At 39.3% G+C, this 22,154-nt stretch overlaps 1 protein-coding gene across 1 annotated transcript in view; it reads left to right on the top strand.

Moving 5' to 3' along the window:
• Window positions 1-7,213: 7,213 nt before the first annotated feature.
• LOC141658260 (PI-PLC X domain-containing protein At5g67130-like) overlaps window positions 7,214-22,154 on the top strand; it is a 74,559-nt gene continuing 59,618 nt past the window's right edge. The window contains exons 1-2 of the mRNA XM_074465379.1: window positions 7,214-7,486; window positions 10,461-10,586. Of these exons, the coding sequence (XP_074321480.1) occupies window positions 7,214-7,486; window positions 10,461-10,586 (399 nt within the window). The remainder of the gene's footprint in view (window positions 7,487-10,460; window positions 10,587-22,154) is intronic.

The raw sequence follows: 22,154 nt of genomic DNA, 5'->3' as shown, positions 1-22,154 counted from the left end.
TTTACTCATTCACACTCAATTTAATCCACATATCATTTAGTAATTGGTTCTCTCTTTTTTTCTTGGTCTTTGTGCCAAAATAAAAGGATAACAAATTATCGGGACGGAGGAAGTATAAAAAGAAGGGACCTGATAAAATGTTACCAAGTAGTACAAAATTTGAGTATCACCCTATTTGAAAATTTTAAAATTTATGAATTTTTTTCAAGAAAATCTTTTGTTTTACGCGCCAAAACATCAAGGATATATTTTTCCTTTACTAATATATATATATATATATATATATATATATATATATATATATATATATAGAGAGAGAGAGAGAGAGAGAGATGGGTTCAGATGAGTCCCTAATTTTGATTGAGTTTATAAGTCTTATTCTTAGTCAATCATTTTTGAGTGTAACTTTACTGGTTTATGAGTGTAATTTTAGCCATTTAATGATTTATAAGTGTATCTTACCTTTTAAGGACAACTACGTGGCACGAGACGAGTGGGTAATTAATTAAGCAAAAGACCCATGTCATACATGGGGGAGTCGGGCCCTTGGACCGAAAGGAGAGAAATACGGATAGAAGACCGAAGGCGGGTACGACCCATGAAGCTACTAAACTCTACCTTGAGGAACAAGGCAACTAAGTGGGAAACCCTAATAAACCCACTAGGATTTATTCACAATAAATACGAGGAGATTAGAGGAAAGAAAAAATCATCTGACATATATCAAGAAAACACAAGACGGCGTATATCATATAAACCCACACCAACCTACGTACGGAACCAGAAAAATACCCAACGTGCACCATAAACACCATCAAACAATCCTTATGATCATCAAGTAATGATTAGCTAATCATTACTATGTCTCAACAAATATCACAATATAAATAAACCCGCGTATAACTGTGTGAACCCACGAACTACCTTTTATCGTCCGATCGGTGCTCCGTCGGTCCCGTACTTGTGCCGGACGAGCTATTCGTCATCAGATCGGAGTTCGTATATATTGTACTTGTATCCCGATTATCATATAGTGGATTATTGGCGGGATACCGACTCCTCCTGCGGTGGTTTCCCACATCGGGTTTTCCGCGTCACCCAAATCTCCTGTGTCATTATCTTTTATTTTGTCCTGTACTTTATTTAAATCGTTACTCCGTCTTAATTACGTGCATATTTCGTCGTAAGTCATATACAATTTAACCCCCGATACGAGGCTAAAAAGAGTAGGTCACTTTAACCCCTAACGAGATAGAATATCGTGTTTTGACAGTTTTTAACCAAAACAGTTTGGCGCCTACAGTGGGGCATGGTGATCGATTTCTATAGCCAAGTTGTCATCAAGTCAATCTCAGGTGCCATGTCTGCAAGCAAGCAATATGTCACCACTATTTATGGAGTTAGGAGTACATCTGCTCCCCGAAGGTTATCTGGAAGTCTCGCAGCAGATATGGTACTTGAGATCCTCCAGAAGTCAGCAGTAGATCTGCTCCCCGGAAGTTATCCGGAAGCCAACAGTAGATCAGCTTCCTGTGATCCTCCAGAAGTCTCGCAATAGATCTGCTCCCCGAAATTGCTCCAGACGCCTGAGTCCGGCAGCAGATCTGGTCCCTGGAATTCCTTCAGACGCCTGAGTCCGGCAGCAAATCTGGTCCCTGGAATTCCTTCAGACGCCTGAGTCTGGCATCAGATCTGGTCCCCGAAATTCCTTCAGATGCCTGAATTCGGCAGCAGATCTGGTCCCCGAAATTCCATCAGACGCCTGAGTCCGGCAGCAGATCTAGTCCCTGGAATTCCTTCAGACGCCCGAGTCTGGCAGCAGTTCTGGTTCTTGGAAATCTTTCAGACGTCTGAATCTGGCAGTAGATTTGGTTCCTAGAATTCCTTCAGACGCCTGAGTTCGGTAGCAGACCTGCTCCCCAGAATTCATCCAGATGCCTGCAGCAGACCTGCTCCCCATAATTCATGTAAATGCTTGTAGCAGATTGATAGTAATGTATTGTGTCGGTCTAAGAGGGTGATTTTATCACCCTCGTGTCTTTTAATATGGGTCTTTTAGTATCCTTTTCCTAGCATTCGGCAATTGGGTATGATGTGGTAACTTGTGCACTTTAACTCGGTTAGACACTCGATCTTAATGCATGGAACCCGAGCGGCAATAGAGCACATTTCAAAGGTCAAGACAAGGCACGAGAGGCTCACTTGTAACCCGAAAACCAGTTGGGAGAAGTAGGAATGAAGACTACAAGAAATGAAGACAATTGAAGAGGTCTAGCTCGTGGAAAATAGATGTCCAAAAATGCGAGCCTGTGCGCAGCCTGCGTAAACAGGGTGCGCAGGTGCGCACGATTGCGCAGGCGAGAACAGTGGTTGCGCAGCCTGCGCAGCTCTGCTTTACGGGTTTTCTAATCTTCTTTTTGGGCTTCTTAATGGGAAATCTTTCTAGGTTTTCGTGAAGCCCTATATATACCCGAGAGTTTGAAGACCTAAGGCATTCACTTACCATCCTTTCATCTCATCTAATCTCATTTTGAGGGTTCTAATCTTGTAATAATTTAGAGACTATTTCCATTCAAAGTTGTAATCTTTCCTTTGTTGTTGGGTTTATGAAGACTATGGAAGGCTAAATCCTTCCCTACTCGGTGTAATCCATTGCAAGCTTTCATCTTTATCATTGTATTGACTCCTTAATCTCTACTCTTTCATTTATTTCAATTTCTAAGTTTTAATGACATGATGAATGTTTTGTTGTGAGAAGTAATTACCCTTGCCTCTTTAATGTTCATCTATTGCATGTTTATTGCAAAGTTCCTTGCTTTTGTGATAACTTGTTGAAGTATCTCATGATTATTGATATCTTGGTTTAAAGTATCAACCTTTGTGAGTAGAAATTGATTATATCATTGGGTTTGTTGGTTTAAACATATCTTTGTGATATCCCATTTACTTTCCTCTTGGTTTTGTTCTTCATGCTCTTGGTTACAATTCCTACATGGTTTAATGTTAGAATTTGTAGTCTAAGTAGGATTATCATTGTTGGCTTAGATAGTGGTAATCACTTGCTTGAGGATTGTTGTTGGGTAAATGAAATTGGAGAGAAAAGAGTCTTGCTTTGAGAAAAGTTGGAACTTGTAGGATTGCACCAAGTTCTCACCTCTTATAATTGTTATTTGCATACCAAGTGTTTGTTGTCTTGTTTCATAAGAAAAATCACATCTCTTTCATTTTGTTACTTGTTTTCTCCATGCCAATTCTTCATATATGTCTCTCTATTGTTGTTCATTGTTAATACCCATAGTTTGTGCATAGTCTTGTGCTTTGTCCATTTCCATTAATCTAAATTCAAGCTTTTAGTCTTAAATCCCTTCTCTTGGGTTCGACCCTTACTTCCCTTTACTACTATTCTTAATTGCATAGTGTAGAGTCGAGTTTGGTTTATAAATTGTTAATTTGATAGGTTAATTCTAGCTTTTTACGACACCTAGTTTATTGCTATCACAGATCTACTCCTAGAGTTCCTCTAGAGTCCTACAACAGATCTGGTTCATAGAATTCCACCAGCCTATGTCAGAGCATGAACGATCAATCCACCAGAAATCAGCAACAGTGCACCAACAGTTAGTCTACAGATATTAGGTGGACTAGCAGGAATGTTCGGTACAGGGTCGCAAACTCAAATATATCAGGCTGACAGGCAGATCAGGACCTCAAGAATCTCTGGCCCAGATAGACAGATCCCTGAGGAGCTAGTCACCAGACTACAACCTGGGGGCCCAAGATACCTGAGGAGCTAGTCACCACCCTTCATGCTGATCAGACTGCAGGCTATATCATGTAACGCCTTATCTTTTGATTCTGTTGAAGATAAAATTCTCCTCATTGCAGGAATTTCAGCCATCGGGAATCAGAATGACAATCTGGAGCCATTGTCGCCCAACTCCAGTAATCAGTAACCCCAGAGAACATATCTCTACGGGAATGTCATCGCAGAGGTAACATCTTTGGTATTGTTCCATCTATCGTTAACCCTCTTGCAAGACTTGTATGCCTTGTGGAGTGACAACTCCAAAAGCTAAGGAACATGATCAGCAGCACCGTAAGACAAATAAATGCTGCTAGAGATTTTTCAATACGAACAGGGTAACCTCGACCACCTGCTATCACGTGGGGGCAAGGTCCAGTAAAATAGGCTCCACGAATCAGGATCTACCCTCTACACTTCCTATTTGTCCTAGAATAATATACGTGATAACAGGTGGATCAGAACTGTGCGGCCTAACATACTAAGCAGCAAAAAAAAAGGCATGACACAGAAACAAAAAAGATCTCCTAGAGTCCTCATGCAGAGTCAGCCATAAGAATCTGCCACCTGCCATATTCGACGAAGTAGATGCTCATGACACTCAGGGACACCACCATGATGCTCTCTTCATAACATCATACATAGAAACTACACCATGAGAAAAATCTAAGTGGTCACAGTAAAACTCAGTCAACATGGGTAAGCTGGACCCAGAACTAATAGTGTTGACAGGTTCAAAGTATAAACGTAATCTTCATCAACAATTGTTTGAATTTCATAAAATTAACATGGATTGTTTCGTTTGGTCCCATGATTATATGATAGGAACCAGACCAAATATAGCCAGTAGGCTAGACCCAGCCAATACAAAAATAATCAGAATGCTTACCTCGGCAACTTCAGGAAACTGTCACCCTCATAGGGCCGGTAGCCAGCAGTAATCAGTTTGTACGACGAGTCTCCTAGCCAGGCTAGAACTCGAGAAACATCACAAAGCGAAACAAAGCAAAACAGAAAGGGCAAGCACCCGAAACTGACAAACAAAAGTCCGAACAAGTTAAGGGAGAGATGTATCTAAAAGGATCCTTTCCTCAGCAGTTGTAACACCAGCTCCACCATCCAGCTCTCCTTGATCTCTTCTTTCAGGAACTAGCTCTGACTCAGAGACATCAGCAGCCTCAACAACATTTTAAGGGAGCTGACCTCATCAGCATTCAGAATCAGGTCCCCAGCACGCTAAGATCTAGCAGAATAAGGAAGTCTCGACCAGCTGCCTCCTCTCAAATTCAGGAAGCAGGAGGAGCCAGAATCGGAAATTCAGAAAGCAGGAAGCATGATGCAGGAGGGAGCAGAGTCAAAAATTGAGAAGGTGGGAAGCATTCAGCAGAAAGCAATCAGCAGACACCAGAAAGACAACCTGGATTAGTTGTCGCAGCAACCCTTTCAGCCAGCAACCCAGGCAGCCAGAATCTAGTAGCAGCTTAAACAGGGAGCATCACCTAGGAGCCAGAAGCGAAAGGAAGTAGATGCAGGTTATTTTACGGCATACTTGGGAGGTACCAAAAGCTCGATTGGGCGGAGAAGCATGAAAGACATTCACGAAACTGAAACATTATCTGAGCGCACCACCTCTGCTATCCAAACCAGAACCAGAAGAATCTTGGTCCCCATACCTATCAGTGGCTGAGACAATAGCGAATGTCATGCTGGAAGCCAGAATATTACTTCATTAAGTCTCTGCATCCTGCAGAGACCAGGTACACACCACTTGGAAAACTGGTTCTTGCACATGTTATAGCCTTCTATAAATTGTGTTCTTATTTTTAGTCTAGTAATGTCCATGTGCTAACTGATTACCCCCTAAAAGCCATTATGAGTAAACTATAGATATCAGGAGAGATGACTAATTGAACGACACATCTAAGTGCTTACAACATGAACTCCGAACCTCGGACGACCATTAAGTCATAGACCATGGTAGACTCTATACCCAACTTAGTCTAGCACCCCATACCTAGGTGCATAAAAATACCATAAACCTAAAAAGAGACATGGGAAACCAGAGTTAGATGTCGCATACTGATAGAATCTCCAACATAAAGGGATCAGGTGTAGGCCTGGTACCTACGATGGAACCAGGACAGGCACCTGATCGTCCGAGCTTGCAAGTCTGACACCTGAAAGTCTGGTGCCTGAAAGTCTGACACCTAAGAGTCTGACGCCTGAATATCTGACACCTGAAAGTCTGACGCCTGAAAGTCTGGACACTTGAATGTCTAACGCCTGAAAGACTGACGCCTGAAGTCAGACACCTGAAAGTCTGGCGCCTGACAATCTGACATCCGAAAAAGTCGGGCACCTGAAAAGATCAGCAACCAGGCAGGTCCCTGGTCGGTAACCAGAACCTTGTTGCAGACGCCCTCAAAACCCTGAGGGCAACATTCAAGCCAGGTATCTTATTAACCACACTCATCATTTTATATGCTACAATTAGGCACATGCGCTGCTCCTAAGGTAGCTCATCAACTCGTAATCTTATTACTTTATTTATATTCTATACAACTACTGCCTTGATCGTCGGAGGGTCGTTGGCTATGCCATCTGCCAGCCCTAGCAGAAATATTTTTTGCAGGACCGTCACTAGATTCCTTGCCAGCAGAAGTGGTCGCACGGGCTCCAAAACCTGCCACTCTTCCCCCAGATCAAATGGAGTTTCCTCCTGCGAAATGCAGGGCGCAAAACGCAGAGTGCAGAGTGCAGAATGCTACCTACAGCAAACTTTCTGCCTGCAGATATAGCCTTTTTGCGTGCAGACCAGGCCACCCAGCCAGCAGGACAGGACGCTCCGCCAACAGCTTGCAGATCACCTTGCTTGCAGAATACTTCGCCTCCTAATGAGTATCAGATCGCTCTGTCAGGAGAATCCCAGTGACAGGCGTCTAGTCCTCAACAGGATCTCAATTTATGGCGTCTAATCCCCAACATCTGCCCGACATCTGGCAGTATATAAAAGTTCCTAACACCCTGAATATGCAGCAGACAGGCAGCAGCCAGAATGCTGCAGAACACATTCTTACATCAGCTTCCTCAAGCGAAAAATCACAGCAATACATGCTGCCATCAGCCAGGTCCCCTGGGAACCAGAACATGAAATAATAGATGACAAGCAGAAGTGCATGTCCTCCACACCCAAGCTGTGAAAACCATGCAGGGGGCAAAGAATACATATTGGCATGGGAGCCAGAAATAAGCAGTCCAAAGGACAAGCTGACTCACTATTGAGAAACTGAAACAAAAGCTGAAAGAAACTGGGGCAGAAACTCAAAGAGCAGTTCAAACACCCTTCAGCCTGGTGTTCGGAGGAGAGGCAGTAATACCACCAGAGGTTCTAGTTCCGACCCACAGGTATGAATGTATGAAAGGGGAACAAAACCAGTTAGAGATGACCAGGCGGAACAAATCAGCGAAGGACAATACAGTTACCTTGAAGGTGTACAACCACCTAGACTAGCATACGATCCCCTTGAAGGTGTACAGCCACCTAGACAGGCATTCGATCCCCTTGAAGGTGTACAACCACCTATACAGGCATACAATCACCTTGAAAGTGTACAACCACCTAGACAGGCATACAATCCCCCAGATGGGAATCTACGTACCAGGTTGGAGGCGTTGTTGGTTGTGGTGCGTATAAGTTAATGACCGTGCAAGGTTACATAATAGACGAGCCATGGAACATACTCCACCTGAAGAGGTACCACTTTTGATAACAAGTAGAATTTAGTGTACAAAGTCTTGTATTCAAAAACCAAAAAAAAAATTAAAACAAAAACTTATAAAAAAAAGAGATAGTAGGCATACTATAAGTTTTCTACTGTACTCGTTTTTTATTCGCATTTCTTTAAAATATGAAAATACTATTGGAGCTGTATGGTCTGTAGCTTCTTGGGTCCATGGTTGTTCTGGAACCCCATGAGATAGCGTCAGGTACTTCACATTGCTTTAATAGGCTTTTAATTTTTCTATTTTGGGTTCTTTGAAATACCACTTTGTACTCTAACTTTTATGGTACGTTAAGAGTGTTGCCAGCAGGACTGTCAACTGTGAACGCGGGGTGACAAGGCATATGGCACTCCAGCATGCCTACCCTAATTCTCCAGTAGGAGCACCCTCACAAGGCGGCTTATGGAACATACGAAAAGGAGCCTGGCTGACAGCTTAAAGCTCACCCAGCTACCCTGGATACCACCCCCAAATGTAGCTCTCAACACCGAGTAATCGACGCAATCAGGGTCCTAGCATACATGCACAAAGATACGGAGCGCAGGGATCTTTGAGCTACTAGAATCCCGCAACGGTCCACTGGTTCTAGAATGACAATAAACTTGCCTAAAATTCGCCCCTATTGGCTTTAAACATGATAAACACACCTTGCGTCATGAACAAGGTTAAGTAGTCAAATGCGGCATACGTCTAAATCAGCCCCCTGGGTTGACACGACAGGTCTAAATCAGCCCTCTAGGTTGACACGGCCACCTCTAGTCTAAATCAGCCCCCTGGGTTGACACGACTAGTCTAAATCAGTTCCCAAAGCTGACACGACTACTCAGTACGCGCCCAAACTCTGTTAGTGGATAGATAGGGTAGCTAACTCTGTCAGTGGACAGATAAGGTAACAACAAACACTAACAAGGACTTGCATCTTACAAAGTCAAGTCCCCAAAACATTTCAACAGTCTTAGAACGACGTTAACTTGCCTAAGGTACGTCCTAGAATGACTTAACACTTACTCCTACCCCTTTGCCAGGGGTAGGTATATTTATCATCCTTCAAAACATGTATTGTCCCCGCAGACAAAGACAAAACATATAGGCATGATTGACATTGCATTCACAACATACTATAGCCCCTATCATACATTAGAGGGTCCTCGCATGCACATGCATTGCATTACTAACATTTTGCAGGTATCACCTATATAATAAGTGCACAGTAAACTTGTGCCAACTACCAGATTCACCCTTGGTGACCAGATAACATGATGGTAAGGGCATGTGAAAAATATTCTTCCTGAGCAGCTATCAGCAAGATTCCAGTGTCAGTCATCTGTTCCCAGCATCAGCCGTTTGGTCCCAGAGTTAGCCGTCTGGTCCGCAAAGTCCGTCGTCTAGTCCCTAGCGCCAGCTGTCTGGTTCCCAGAGCCAGCCGTCTGGTCCCCAGCGTCAGCCAGCAGGATCCCATGTCAGCCATCTGGTTCCTAGCGTGTACCATATGGAACAGTGTCCGCCTTCAGGAACCTAACGTCCGTCATCAGAATCCTGGCGTCCGCTAAGTTGAGCTGAGCATCCTTCAGTAGAAATCCGCCTAAAATCCGCTTTCTGGCAAAATATGCTAGCTGAAATCTATAGGTAGGCATCTTCAGAACGTCAGCTTGCAGATTAGCAGAATTAAGGAGTGACAGAAATCAGTCTGCCAGAACAACGGAGTATGGTTCAGCAGAAACGAGTAGATCATAGCACCAGAATTATGGGTACAGAACAGGGATGCAGAATTATCTCAGGTGTATCTACCAGGAGTCATACCTAGCAGGCTGACAGCAGCTTTCCCTATCACAGTTTCAACAGTCTGCTCCAGCAAAAGTTTTGCAATATATCCTAGTAGAGTTTCAGCAGTCTGCTCCCGCGGAAGTTCTGCAGTATATCCGACCAGAGTTCCAGCAGAGTTTTAACATCCTTCTCTAGCAGATGGTAATATGTTTATACAAGATTCCAACCACTCTTTATTTAACAAAGTATTGTGCTTTTAGAGTTAAGTGAGGACAAATAATGGGCTCAAAGTGACACATCTCATCTTATTGGGTTGTATTACGACGGTGGTGGGTTGGGTTGTTATATAATCGAATATATTTTCTAAGAATTTATTAAGTTACTAACATCAAACCTCTTATTACTTAAGCAAATGAAATAATATTTCCGGCCTTAGCTATTTCTATTCGGGCTTTTACTTTCTTTTTTCTTCTTTATATTCATTTTCTCTTTGTTAATATTCTTCCTTTTTTTTCATCTTCGGTATAATATTCAGAGATTTGAAATTATCAAATTGATTTTTTCTAATACTCCCTCCCATCCAAACCAAAGGTTACATTTGACTTTTTGGCACTATTCATGATTGTAGAGAATCTTTGGTATTATTAGTAATATATAAGAGAAAATATAGTCATGCGAGATCTTGTTTGATTCATCATCATAAATACTATAAGAATATCAAGTTTTTATAATTTTTAATAATGTGTAACTAAAGATATTCACGTTGTAAAACGCGCCTCGGCAAGCATAATAAAGTCAAATGTAACCTTTGGTTTGGATGGGAGGGAGTAGTATATACGAAGTATAATTAATGACAATGTTTTTCTTCATTAGTTTGATAACAATTAATGACAATGTCTCTTTTAGTTTGACAATAATTCTTCCATACACAAAACTATTAACTAATTAACTTAATTACTCTACGCTAAGAATCTTCACTAACTACCATGCTTAACAAGGATACAAAGATACTTTATTAATTGTTTTTCAATCTTCACTTACTTTTAATTTGATACTCTAACTTAACTTAAAGTTGTTTGTATTTCTTCATTTTTGTTTTATGTCAATGTAGAATATTTCATTGCCATTCAACAAGTATGCTTTTCTAGCAACGCATAATTCTTTTGCCGTCGAAGATGAGGCCATTGTTCCAGTCGCAATGACATGCCAAGAGGACAGTATCACCCAACAATTGCAAGTAAGAATTTAATGTTATTTTCTTTGCTATGTATCTTAGTTGCTTGCGAGAAACGATCATTTGTTTCTTCCTTGCCAATTTGTCATATCATGAAAGTGAGGAAATGCTCCAAATAATAACCAAAAAAATTTAAATAAGATGATCTTATACATAAACTAGTCCAATAACAAAAAGTCCAACTAAACTAATAAATAAACATTTAAAATAAAATAAAATTTTGGTATACAATGGAGTAATATTTTATAGGAAAATTTACAAATAAATACCCAACCTTTCATGTATACTCCCCCAATCACTACCGTATATTTTTCCCAAAAGTCGTTTATCTTATTTTCTGAGTCGTTATGTAACAATTTATGTAAAATACTCAGATTACCCTTATCAATTGCTCCTACACCAAACTAAATAAATTCATCAGAATACAACACTTAATTATTCATAATACGCATCCAAGGACTCTTAAAACCCCGACACAATTCCAACATTTCCATTACAAAATTGCAACATTTTCAGCAAGGGTTGATTTGCATATATTCATCCTCCTTAGATAGACAATTGAATTAATATTAAACATCGAATCTAACTTGAAATCCAGTTTGATAGAATAGACAAACATCATCATCATCATTATAAAAAAAAAAAAGAAGAAGAAGAAGAAGAAGAAGAAGAAGAAGAAGAAGAAGAAGAAGAAGAGAGGGGCGCAAATAGTTTCAACAACAGTTGAAAAAGAAGAAGCCGCCTGGGAGTGAAATCCCATTTGTTGGATTTGAATTTAGAAAATCCAGAATAGGTGGAAATTTTGGAACAAGAATTAGGATCAAATGAGAGGATTTTATTCTATGAACAGACATTCTCGTAATTGTGTTGTAATTGTGGGTAACCCAAACACTCCTACTAATAAGTTGGGAAATGAAAGGATTTGCATTAAAGAGCAAGAATGGTAGATAAAATGATTCTGTTCCATTACGTTTGGGGATTAATTGATTTGGGAATTTAGGAATTAACTAGGTTTGTGACCCGTGAGATTCACGAGTTTATCTGTTTTAGTTTTATTATTTTTATCGTACTGTTTATATTTGTCTGAGCAATTAGTTGATCCGTTTAAAAAATATAGTCTTGAAATACATAAAAGTTAGTTGGTTAATGCCTTATTTCTTTGACAATTTTGGTTTATTTTCAAAACTATATATTGTATTTTAGTTGTTATTTTGATTAATATACTAAAAACATGTGGTTTAAAAAAAGTTACCTTTCAATGAGTCCAGTAATTCATGACACCATGTAAAAACAATTAAATGCTTAAGGTTGCTTTTAAATTAGATTGTATAGATTTTGTACTAAATTTTCTATGTAAAAGTTTGAACATCGCTTTGTCTTCCGGCAAATAAAGTTAGTAAGTAAAGACGAAAAGGCAAATTAATTCATAATGTTGAATTATTTCTCTTTTTTTCCTTCTTTTTTGAGAATAATAAATCTCACAATGTAAGGAGCTTAAAACATATAGAATTATAAAGTTTTTTATCTTCTCAATATTTTAATTGTCATAAATCATATAGTAGCATAGTTATGAACTTTAATAAATGCAAGTCTTACTATATCATCTATACCAATTTGTCAAAAATTCTAAATTTTATATTTTTGCATAAATGATAAAATGAGTTAAATAATAGCCTACTACAAATCTCATTGTAATCTCTTATGTGTTATAAGACATATGCATTAGATAATATGACAAGTACGCATAAATATCAGATAATAATTACATTTAGCCATTATCTATGTCAATAGAATTTTTTTGTCCAACTTGTTAATAAGATTGAGGTCCTCGCAACTCGAATTTCATTCTATGAGAGCTGTTTTTCATAGGAAAAATGATGAATAAAAAAGAAATGCATACCCAAATAAAACATACATTTGAAAGTTTCTGAAATACTAAATTTTATTTATGAACCTAAAAACAATTAGTCATTCATATTCATGTAGTCAATTTTGTAGTTAGTTTATAACATAGTATTGAGTGGAATGGAGGGAATATTTGTTTAAGTACTTCTAGTATTTCTCTTCTTCAAATAGTCTTCTTTCTCCAATGAACTATCCCTAAAAAAAATTCACTGAGTGATTAATAAACAAAATGGTGGAATTTGATTTATGTAATATTAACCTTATCGTTATTAATTTAAATTTTCCTTAAAATAATGTAAGAAATAAGGTATTGAATCATAAAGATGTAAGTATATTTACCTATGAATAGCACAATTCCACAAATGTTGATAGCCCCTAAATGAGAACAAAACAACATATATGTGAAGATTAAAAATGTGAAGATTACTTCATAACTAATGGAACTTAAAAATAAATAAATAAATTATTAGTTTAAAACCTTAGTACACTTACCTTGATGTTGATACAATGATAAGAAAGATTATTGACACATATATATAGGGGGCGTTTGGTTCAATAGCATGGAATGAAATGGATTGGAATATGAATCCATAATTGTATGGGGTTCTAAATCCATTCCCTCATAAACTTGTTTGGTTCATCTTAAAATTGTAAAAGGTTGGAATGGAGTTTGATACCAAGGGTGAAAGTTGGGTATGAGATTTTAGGGGGATGGAATGGAGTTAGAATGCATTGGGTATCTAACTCCATTCCAAAAGACTCCAACCAAACATTGGAATGGAGCAAATCCATTCCAATCCATTCCAAGAGAGCCAACCAAACACCCCCATAATTCTTTTGGCGATGGGGGTAAAAAAATATTCCCTTGAATTTCGGCTCACAAATGTTGCCTTCCATCAAACATTTATAGCCAAATGAGGATGTGTTTTATGACTTTTGTTTATTTTTTATTATTACCAAATTTAATATATACATAAATATGTATAAATGTTTTATGACTTTTGACCATTCATATTCATTATTAGCAAATTTAATATAGACATAAATATAGAGTAATGAGAATTGAAATATAAAAGGTTTACTTTTTTTCTTTTTTTTTTTACAAAATCCACATTGCATGAGAATTGTTTAGGGTGTTATCTTACGAACTAAAAAATAGTAGATATTTTGTCTTCCCTTTTGTTTATAAATCATATTTATAAATTTACATATGTATTCAATTTAATGAAATTGAGCAAGTTTATTGCAATAATATTTAAGGACTTGCACATATAAATAATTTAAAATTATAGTGATGTAATTTTTTATTTTTCGTTTAACCAATTGTATTTTTAAAAATTAAAATGTCAACGCTTAATGTTAAGTATGTTATTATTTGCCTTTAATATTTAAAAATTCTTTATTATTTCATAAACGGCGTAAAATTAGAATTATGTGATATATATTTGTTACTTAAAATATTCTAAGAATAAACGTAGAAATTTAAAATTTAGTATGAATTTTTATTTTTAATTGTTTTTAAATTTATCTAGAAGTTAAAAAGGCTAAACTTTAATATTTTTTATGCTAATTTATTTTTTATGTAAATATTTTTTAATTTGTGTATCGTTTTAATAGGATCATTATACGAACATGAATTACCCTCTTAATTAAACATGTCATACTACATGGAGGATTGGTGACATGGAATTTTGGTAATTCAAGGTGGCATTTAGTAATACGAGGTGGCATTGTCTACGTGGCTTTTCAGGTTTACCCTTTTAATAATATTTATAGATTTATAGATTGGGAATAAGGGATTTGGGGATTATATGAAAGAGGGATATGTTGTGTGGCAGCAATCACTAAAGGTAATCTGGGTATTTCACATAAATTATTACTTAATGAGTCGGAAAATAAGAAAAATGAGTCCCGAGAAAAATATACAGTGGTGATTGGGAGTATATACATGAAATAGTGGGTGTTATTTGTAAAAATGCAAATACGTGGTAGTAATTTGTAAAAATATGTAAATATGTGGTGGTTATTTGTAATTTTTCCTATTTTATATTGATAATTTGCATTTTTGAATAATTAATATTTACTATAAGATATATTAACTTGTCAAAACAACATTTAAGTGTTAAATATATTTAAGTTTAAGTTTAGCCATTTTTAATTGTGCTCATCCTATGATATAAAATGGTTATAACTTGGTTTTTTTTTCTTTTTTGCAAGAAAGTAGCTTACTTTATTCACCCAAATCAAGTAAAAAAAGTAACAATCTTACAAAGAATTGCCACTAAACAAGTTAGACATTTAGACAAGCTAAAATATCCTCCTTATTTCCGGTACAATAATTACGATCTCACAAAGTTTGAAAAAAGAAGGGACTGTTGTTTTGGTAAAAATTTACCGACTATTGATTCAATTTAATTTAGTGAGTGATAGTAATTAATCTACGGCCAACGACGATCTGAATAAAACGGATTTAGTGAACGTTTGAACGACGAAATAAAAGATTGACACGCAAGGTTTTGGTGATGCGGAAAACCCGATGTGGGAACAACCGCGGGGGGAGTCGGAATCCCACCAATTTGACACTATAATCGAGAGGATATTATGCAAGTAAGGAAATATAATGATTAATTTGCTAGTGAAATATTGCTAAGTGGAGACGGGTTGTCGAGTGAGAGTGTGCTGGAGTATTGAATGATCCCCTTCAATGTGAGTTGCCTTTTCTTATATAGTTGTTGTGGCTAGGGTTGAAATCTATAACTCCTTCCTGCCTCTGCTTCTAGATTCCTGCGTCTGCTCCTGGAAAGTAGGAATTAGTTGCTTGTTATTAGGAGATGGTTAGTTGACTTTTCCACTTCTTTTGGTTCCTGATTTCTATCTTTTTTCCCAATTAATTTGGTAATAGCTTTGACTTTTTCCACTTTTGCTTTACACGAAAGATGCTCCACTTGTGTGAGATATTTTCCTTAAAAGTATGTTTGTTGCTTTTCATCCTGCGGTCCATAAGCTGCCACGTCAGTAATCCTCCCTAAGTGCTCTCCTTCAATGGATGCTTGCCACGTCATCATCTAATAAAATTGTAATATTTGCCCATAACAACCGTAAAATTTGAATGGAGGAAATATGAAATACTAAAAGTTTTGCATTTGTGACGTTTAAATGCCTTTTTAAGGGAGTATCTTAATTTGATGCGGCATTTTAGTTTTTGGGCTTACGATATAAAAAAGAAAGGGGACGAGATGAGCAATTTTGGACTTTAGATTTGATGTAGGGAGGGGTGTGGAGAACATGTAATAGCCAAATTTTTAGCTTAAGTAAAAGCCCACATTCTGGACCTTTTTATTTACCAATTGAAAATCAGAAATCATCTTATGCTAAGAGGGGTCCAATAAAAACACTCAAGACAAATACAAATTGTTGAGTAGGAGGATCTCTTAGCATACTAAAAGGCCAATATATAATTCCAAATTCTCAACGTTAAAAGTATGTGTGTCTCCTTATTAACAAATCTTTGCATGTTCCTGTCTAATTTCCCTAAATCCGAGTCTTTATATACTGCTTTTCTCTATTTTTTTCTGCACAACTACAATTACTCATCTCACAACTAATATGGCTTCTTCATCTTTACCACCAGCTCCTTCCCGGGCTGGTGTTTCTATTACACTTCCCCCTCATCTCTGTGTCGATCTCACCGGAGTTGATTTCACAAAAGTTCTTTTAGCCAAATTTATAGACCAACGCTACTTTGAAATTCCTCGTATCCTTGATCTTATTGGGAAACACTGGAAAATACATGGTTCGGTTTCCATTCGTCCAATGGAACCATACTATTTGTTTACCTTCTCCTCGAAGGAAGACCTGCTATATTTCCGGGACAGACAAACCGTTAACCTTGATGGAAGTTTGCGTGTCTTTAGACAAACTTCCTCCACTTCCTTTCCGGATAATATGTTATTCCATGTTGTGCCGATTTGGGTTCGTGTTCTACACCTCCCTTTTCATCTTATGCACACCTCAGTTGCTGCCTTTCTTTTATCTCATGTGGGGGATATCAATGAAGAGGAGGTTGTTCCAAACTTGATGCCATCTCGCAATTTTGTGCGTGTTAAGGTCTGGACTGACTTATCCAAACCTCTGATTCCGGGATGCTATCTTGCTCTAAATGACCGTGAGCATCAGTGGATTGGCTTTTCTTACAAAGGCGTCTTTCGCTTTTGTAAAACTTATGGTGAAGTTGGTCATCGTATCTCTTTTTGCCCTTCTGGTAAGGTGCTGGGAGCACGTCGTATCCATGCTCGTATGGATGAATTGAGCAACCGTGGTTTGTTGGTCCTACATGGACCACCTGGATCTCGATTTTATACTCCTGAGATTATGGGGTTACCTTCTAGGATGAAATATCTCAATTCTGAGATAGATATTGCATCCCCGGTGGAACCTGTTCGTCTTGACTCAGGTGGGACTTCCCCTGTGTTCTCATTCTCGTCTTCCCCTTCAGACGATGATGATGATGACGCATGCAATTTCTATTCTATAACACCTGAGTTTGCTATTCACGAGGATTTGTCACGTGAAGTTCTTTTGGAGACTCATCCTTTAGTGCGCCATGAATTTCCTGCTCCAGCTCTTTCAGCCGCGCTCCGGAGCGACGTTTTAGCCGTGGTTCCCCGTCATTTAGGATGTCTGCGCCTGAGATAGATTGTGATACAACTATGTCTTTGGGCCTTGCGGGACCTTCCACACCACCTCGGTCCGTTGATGTGGGCTTGCTTTTTCGTGACACATATGGTGCTAGCTCTTCTAGTAGGCCTGGGTTTGATCTGGACCCTATGGACAGGGCAGGCAAGAAAATAAAGTTCGTTTTTAAACGCAAGGTATACTTTGGTTTTAATTACTGTAGTCGGCCTAAATTCAAACGTTCTAATAGGCCCAAATTTATGGACTTGCACTTGTGCAATGATGTCTTGCAGTTGACTCAACCTGAGTCCTTGTTAGCTTTTTTGGGCCTGAATGGTTTCTCGTATACCTGGCCCAAATCACCTCACATTCCTGATCTGGAAAGGGCTTCTAAGAAAAGATCGTGTCCTTTTGAGGACCCCGGCTTGTATCAGTCTCCTTTCAAGCGCTATAAAGATATGTTTTCGTATCCTCTGTTTTCTTTTCAACAAAGCTGGCTAACGCTCTCTACTCCTTCTGTTTTCTGTTCCAGCGTTGAAGACCCTGACTTCGTTTTAGGTCTGGTGGTGGACCTTAATTCACCACCAGTGACGTCATGACTACCTTTTTGCTGGAATTGTAGGGGATTGGGAGAGACAGATGATCCTACAATTCCGTACCTTCATCACTGTGTCCGTAAATATCATCCGTCCATTTTGTTTTTGCAAGAAACACATTCCACTGTCGACATAGCAGCTATGAAGATATGTCATCTTGGCTTTCCAAACTTCTGTGGTGTAAACTCTGTAGGGTGTAGTGGTGGCCATTTTTTGGGCTGGGATGGCTGTGTAAATATTGATGTAATATGTACTGACTCTCGTTTTATCTTTTGTAATCTTACTATAGATGCTCCTCCATGTACGAATCAATCAATGTATGCCCTGTTTATCTATGGAGAACCCGCTTCAGCTTACCGAAGTGTTGTTTGGGATCGAATTTCAAGACTCATTTCGGGTTGCTCTCCTATTATAATCATAGGTGATTTTAATCAGGTCGAGTTACATGGTAATAACTTAGGAGGCTCTGCAATCATCCGTGGTCAGGAGGAATTCCTAGCTTGGAAATTTAACAACTGTCTCGTTGACGTTCCCTTTTTTAGCCCGCATTTTACTTGGACAAACTCTCAAAAGAACTCCGACTGCATCTTTTGTAACACCCCCATACTCCAAGTGCCTTACCAGGACCACCCAGGTATAAGGACGTTACCATCTCGGTTACCCGAGGCAATGATAATCAAATAAACAATGAAGAAACGACATTTAAATAGAATTGCTTAGTGAAAGGTTACAAACTCGAAACCAAAACCAAAAGTACAAATACATGTTCTCAAACTGACTGTTTACTGATCTAACTGAAATGTTATGGAAATACTAAGCTACAACGGAAGACTTCTATCATCATATCGTGGCCATCCCAAACTATCCCAAAGACTCATCTCATACACGCTCAATATCTCGCTCCCCATCCCGAATGGATCACCGCAGTTTTAAAAACATTAAACCGGGTCGTACTATTTACACAAGTGATATAATCAACGAAGAAAGAATAAACACAGCTCAAGCAATCATACACAATCGGCACTCCACTCCATCTCCGTCACCGATCGTCCACCGGACCTACCGCCGCTGGGGGACCGCATGATCGTTCCCACCTAAGCCCCGCTCATCATACCGAGCGATAACTTTGTCCCATTAATGTGCACATCCCCTTCCGTGGCGGGTTCCACGAAGGGCAAAACTAGGGCGCGAAACCACTCCCGCAAGTGACTCCACTCAGCCGAGAACGCATCTCGAGAACCACAGACAAACAATCACAATCACAATATCAACAACCGTCTGAATCAACCAATTACACTAATTACAGCACAATCACCACACATTATGTAAGTAATACTGAGTAGGGAAACCCTACCTGAAAAGCACAATAATCAGACAATCTCACAGCTGATATCAGAAAGCTTCCTCTACGAATCCTCCTCCTAATTATACAAACACATAATCACTACTATGCACATGATACAACAAAATCCCCAATTCCCAATATTAGGGTTTAACTAAATTTGGAGAAATATAATAAAAATGGTATAAAGGTCTTACCCTCGACGCAAGGATCACAACGATGTAAAGAAAGGTGAAATCCGACCTTCCAAGCTCCGGGATTTGCTAACAATGCGATTAAGGTGATGAACGTAGTTTGCTTTCTCTTCTAACAGTGATTAGGTTATGAAAAGTGATTTAGAAACAATGACGGAAGTGTTTTATACTTTAATCGCATTATTAACAAAACCCGACAAAACAGCCCCCGTAAACCGGCTACTCGATCGAGTAGCTAAGGTACTCGATCGAGTGCCCGCTTACTCGATCGAGTACCCTAGTTACTCGATCGAGTACCCAACAGGTCAGAAACTATTTTAATTCGCAAAACTCCCTTACTCGACAGAGTAAAGCCTACTCGATAGAGTACCCCAAGACTCATAAATACGGAGTATTACAGTCTTCCCTCCTTAAAAAGAACTTCGTCCCCGAAGTTCAGACCAACACCAAACAAAGACTCACACTACAACACTCCCGACTCAACAAATCAAAACAGAACTCAACATAAAACATGACTCCAACTCAAACTCAACCCGACTCAACGATATCCACCATGCCGACACAACATAAGAAAAGGTATAGGCCTCATAAAATCTCTTTGCGATCATCTCCTACCCCCCTAAAAGAAACAAGGTTACGTCCCCATAACCATACATACCTGATCAAAAAGGAAAGGGTAGCGCTCTCTCATGATATCCTCTGCCTCCCATGTAGCTTCTTCAGTCTCGTGGTTAGACCAAAGGATCTTAAGCAAAACTGTCTCACCACTCCTAGTCTTGCTAACCTTCCAGTCAAGAATCTGCTTAGGTACCTCAAGATATGATAAAGACTCATCTAGCTCTAAACTCTCTGCCTCTAACACATGTGACGGGTCACTCACATACTTTCGCAGCTGTGATACATGAAACACATTATGCACTCTCTCTAACGCAGCAGGTAAAGCCAGACGGTAAGCAACCTCCCCAACTCGCTCTAAGATCTCATAAGGACCGATGAACTTCTGACTCAGCTTGCCTTTCTTCCCAAATCTCATAACCCCACGCATAGGAGACACTTTCAGAAGACCTTATCCCCAACCTGAAACTCTATATCCCGGCGATGTAGATCTGCATAAATCTTTTGTCTATCCTGAGATGCTCTCATCCGTTCCCTGATCATCTTAATCTGTTCAACCATCTCATGTACTATCTCTGGTCCTAGAACCCTTTGCCTCAAAGACTTTGTCGTCCCAACAAATCGGACTCCTGCATCTCCTCCCATATAAAGCCTCAAACGGTGCCATGCCAATACTAGTGTGATAGCTGTTGTTGTAAAAAAACTCTATCAAATCCAACCTCGGTTCCCAGCTACCACCAAAGTCCATCACACAAGCTCGTAACATATCTTCAAGAGTTTTGATTGTTCTCTCAGTCTGACCGTCTGTCGCAGGATGAAAAGCTGTACTCATCTTCAAAGTTGTTCCCAAAGATTCCTGCAACTCTTTCCAAAACCGTGATATAAACCTCGCATCTCTGTCAGACACTATGTCCTTAGGGACTCCATGTAAGTTAAGCACATTCTTTCGATAAGCCATAGCCAATTGTGCTTTAGTCCATGTGTCTTTCATTGGAACAAAGTGAGCTGACTTGGTCAGTCGATCCACTATCACCCATATCATGTTATTACCCTGTTGACTCTTTGGTAAACCCACGATAAAATCCATAAAAATGGATTCCCACTACCACTCAGGTACCTCTAACGACTGAATCTTACCTTGTGGTCGTCGTTGTTCCCCTTTAACTCTCTGGCATGTCAAACAACGGGCCACGAACTCAGCTATTTCTTTCTTCATCCCAGGCCACCAAAACGTGTTCTTCAAGTCCCTGTATAGCTTGTCTCCGCCTGGATGTACTGAATATGGTGTACAATGTGCCTTTGTCATGATTGTCTTTTTCAGCTCCTCATCATTAGGGACACACCACCTACCATCAAACCTCAAACTACCATCTGTGTGAATAGAAAATCGGGACACTGTCCCTTTCTCTACTCCAGCTCTCCACTCAACCATCTTAGGATCTAAAGCCTGTTTACCTCGAATATCATCATAAAGATCAGGCTGCACTGTCAAATCTTCCACAACATCTCCTCTCTGAATCATATGTATCACAAACTTCCCCACCTCGTCTCTCAACCTCGTCAATGATAGAGCTGTACACAGGGAGTGTACACTCTTCCTACTCAAAGCATCTGCAACGACATTGGCTTTCCCTTCATGGTAGATAATATCCATGTCATAATCGCCAATCAGCTTCATCCACCTCCTCTGTCTCATGTTCAACTCCTTTTGAGTGAAGATGTACTTGAGACTCTTGTGATCTGAAAAATACCTTAAAGGTCGCCCCATAAAGGTAATGTCTCCAAATCTTGAGAGCAAACACCACCGCACCCAACTCTAGATCATTTATAGGGTAGTTCTCCTCATACGGCTTCAATTGCCTAGAAGCATAGGCAATCACCTTACCGTTCTGCATCAACACACATCCCAACCCATTCTTTGAGGCATCTGTATAAACCTCAAAGTTCTCAATCCCTTCAGGCAATGCTAAGATAGGAGCTGTGGTCAAACGCTCCTTTAATGTCTGGAACGCTTTCTCACAACTCTTATCCCAACGAAACCTGTTCTCTTTCCTCATCAACGCTGTCATAGGTCTAGCTATCTTGGAGAAATCTTTCACGAACCGTCTGTAGTATCCGGCTAAACCCAAGAAACTCCTAATCTCAGTGACATTCTTTGGTGCTTCCCACTTTGTCACTGCCTCAATCTTCGCCGGATCCACAGCTACTCCCTCCTTAGAGATCACATGCCCCAGAAAAGCAACTT

The sequence above is a fragment of the Silene latifolia genome, chromosome 1 (genome assembly GCF_048544455.1).
Source record: "Silene latifolia isolate original U9 population chromosome 1, ASM4854445v1, whole genome shotgun sequence".
Classification (NCBI taxonomy): Eukaryota; Viridiplantae; Streptophyta; class Magnoliopsida; order Caryophyllales; family Caryophyllaceae; genus Silene; species Silene latifolia.
Note: the sequence above shows the minus strand (reverse complement) of the source record. Positions and strands in the feature narration are given on the sequence as shown.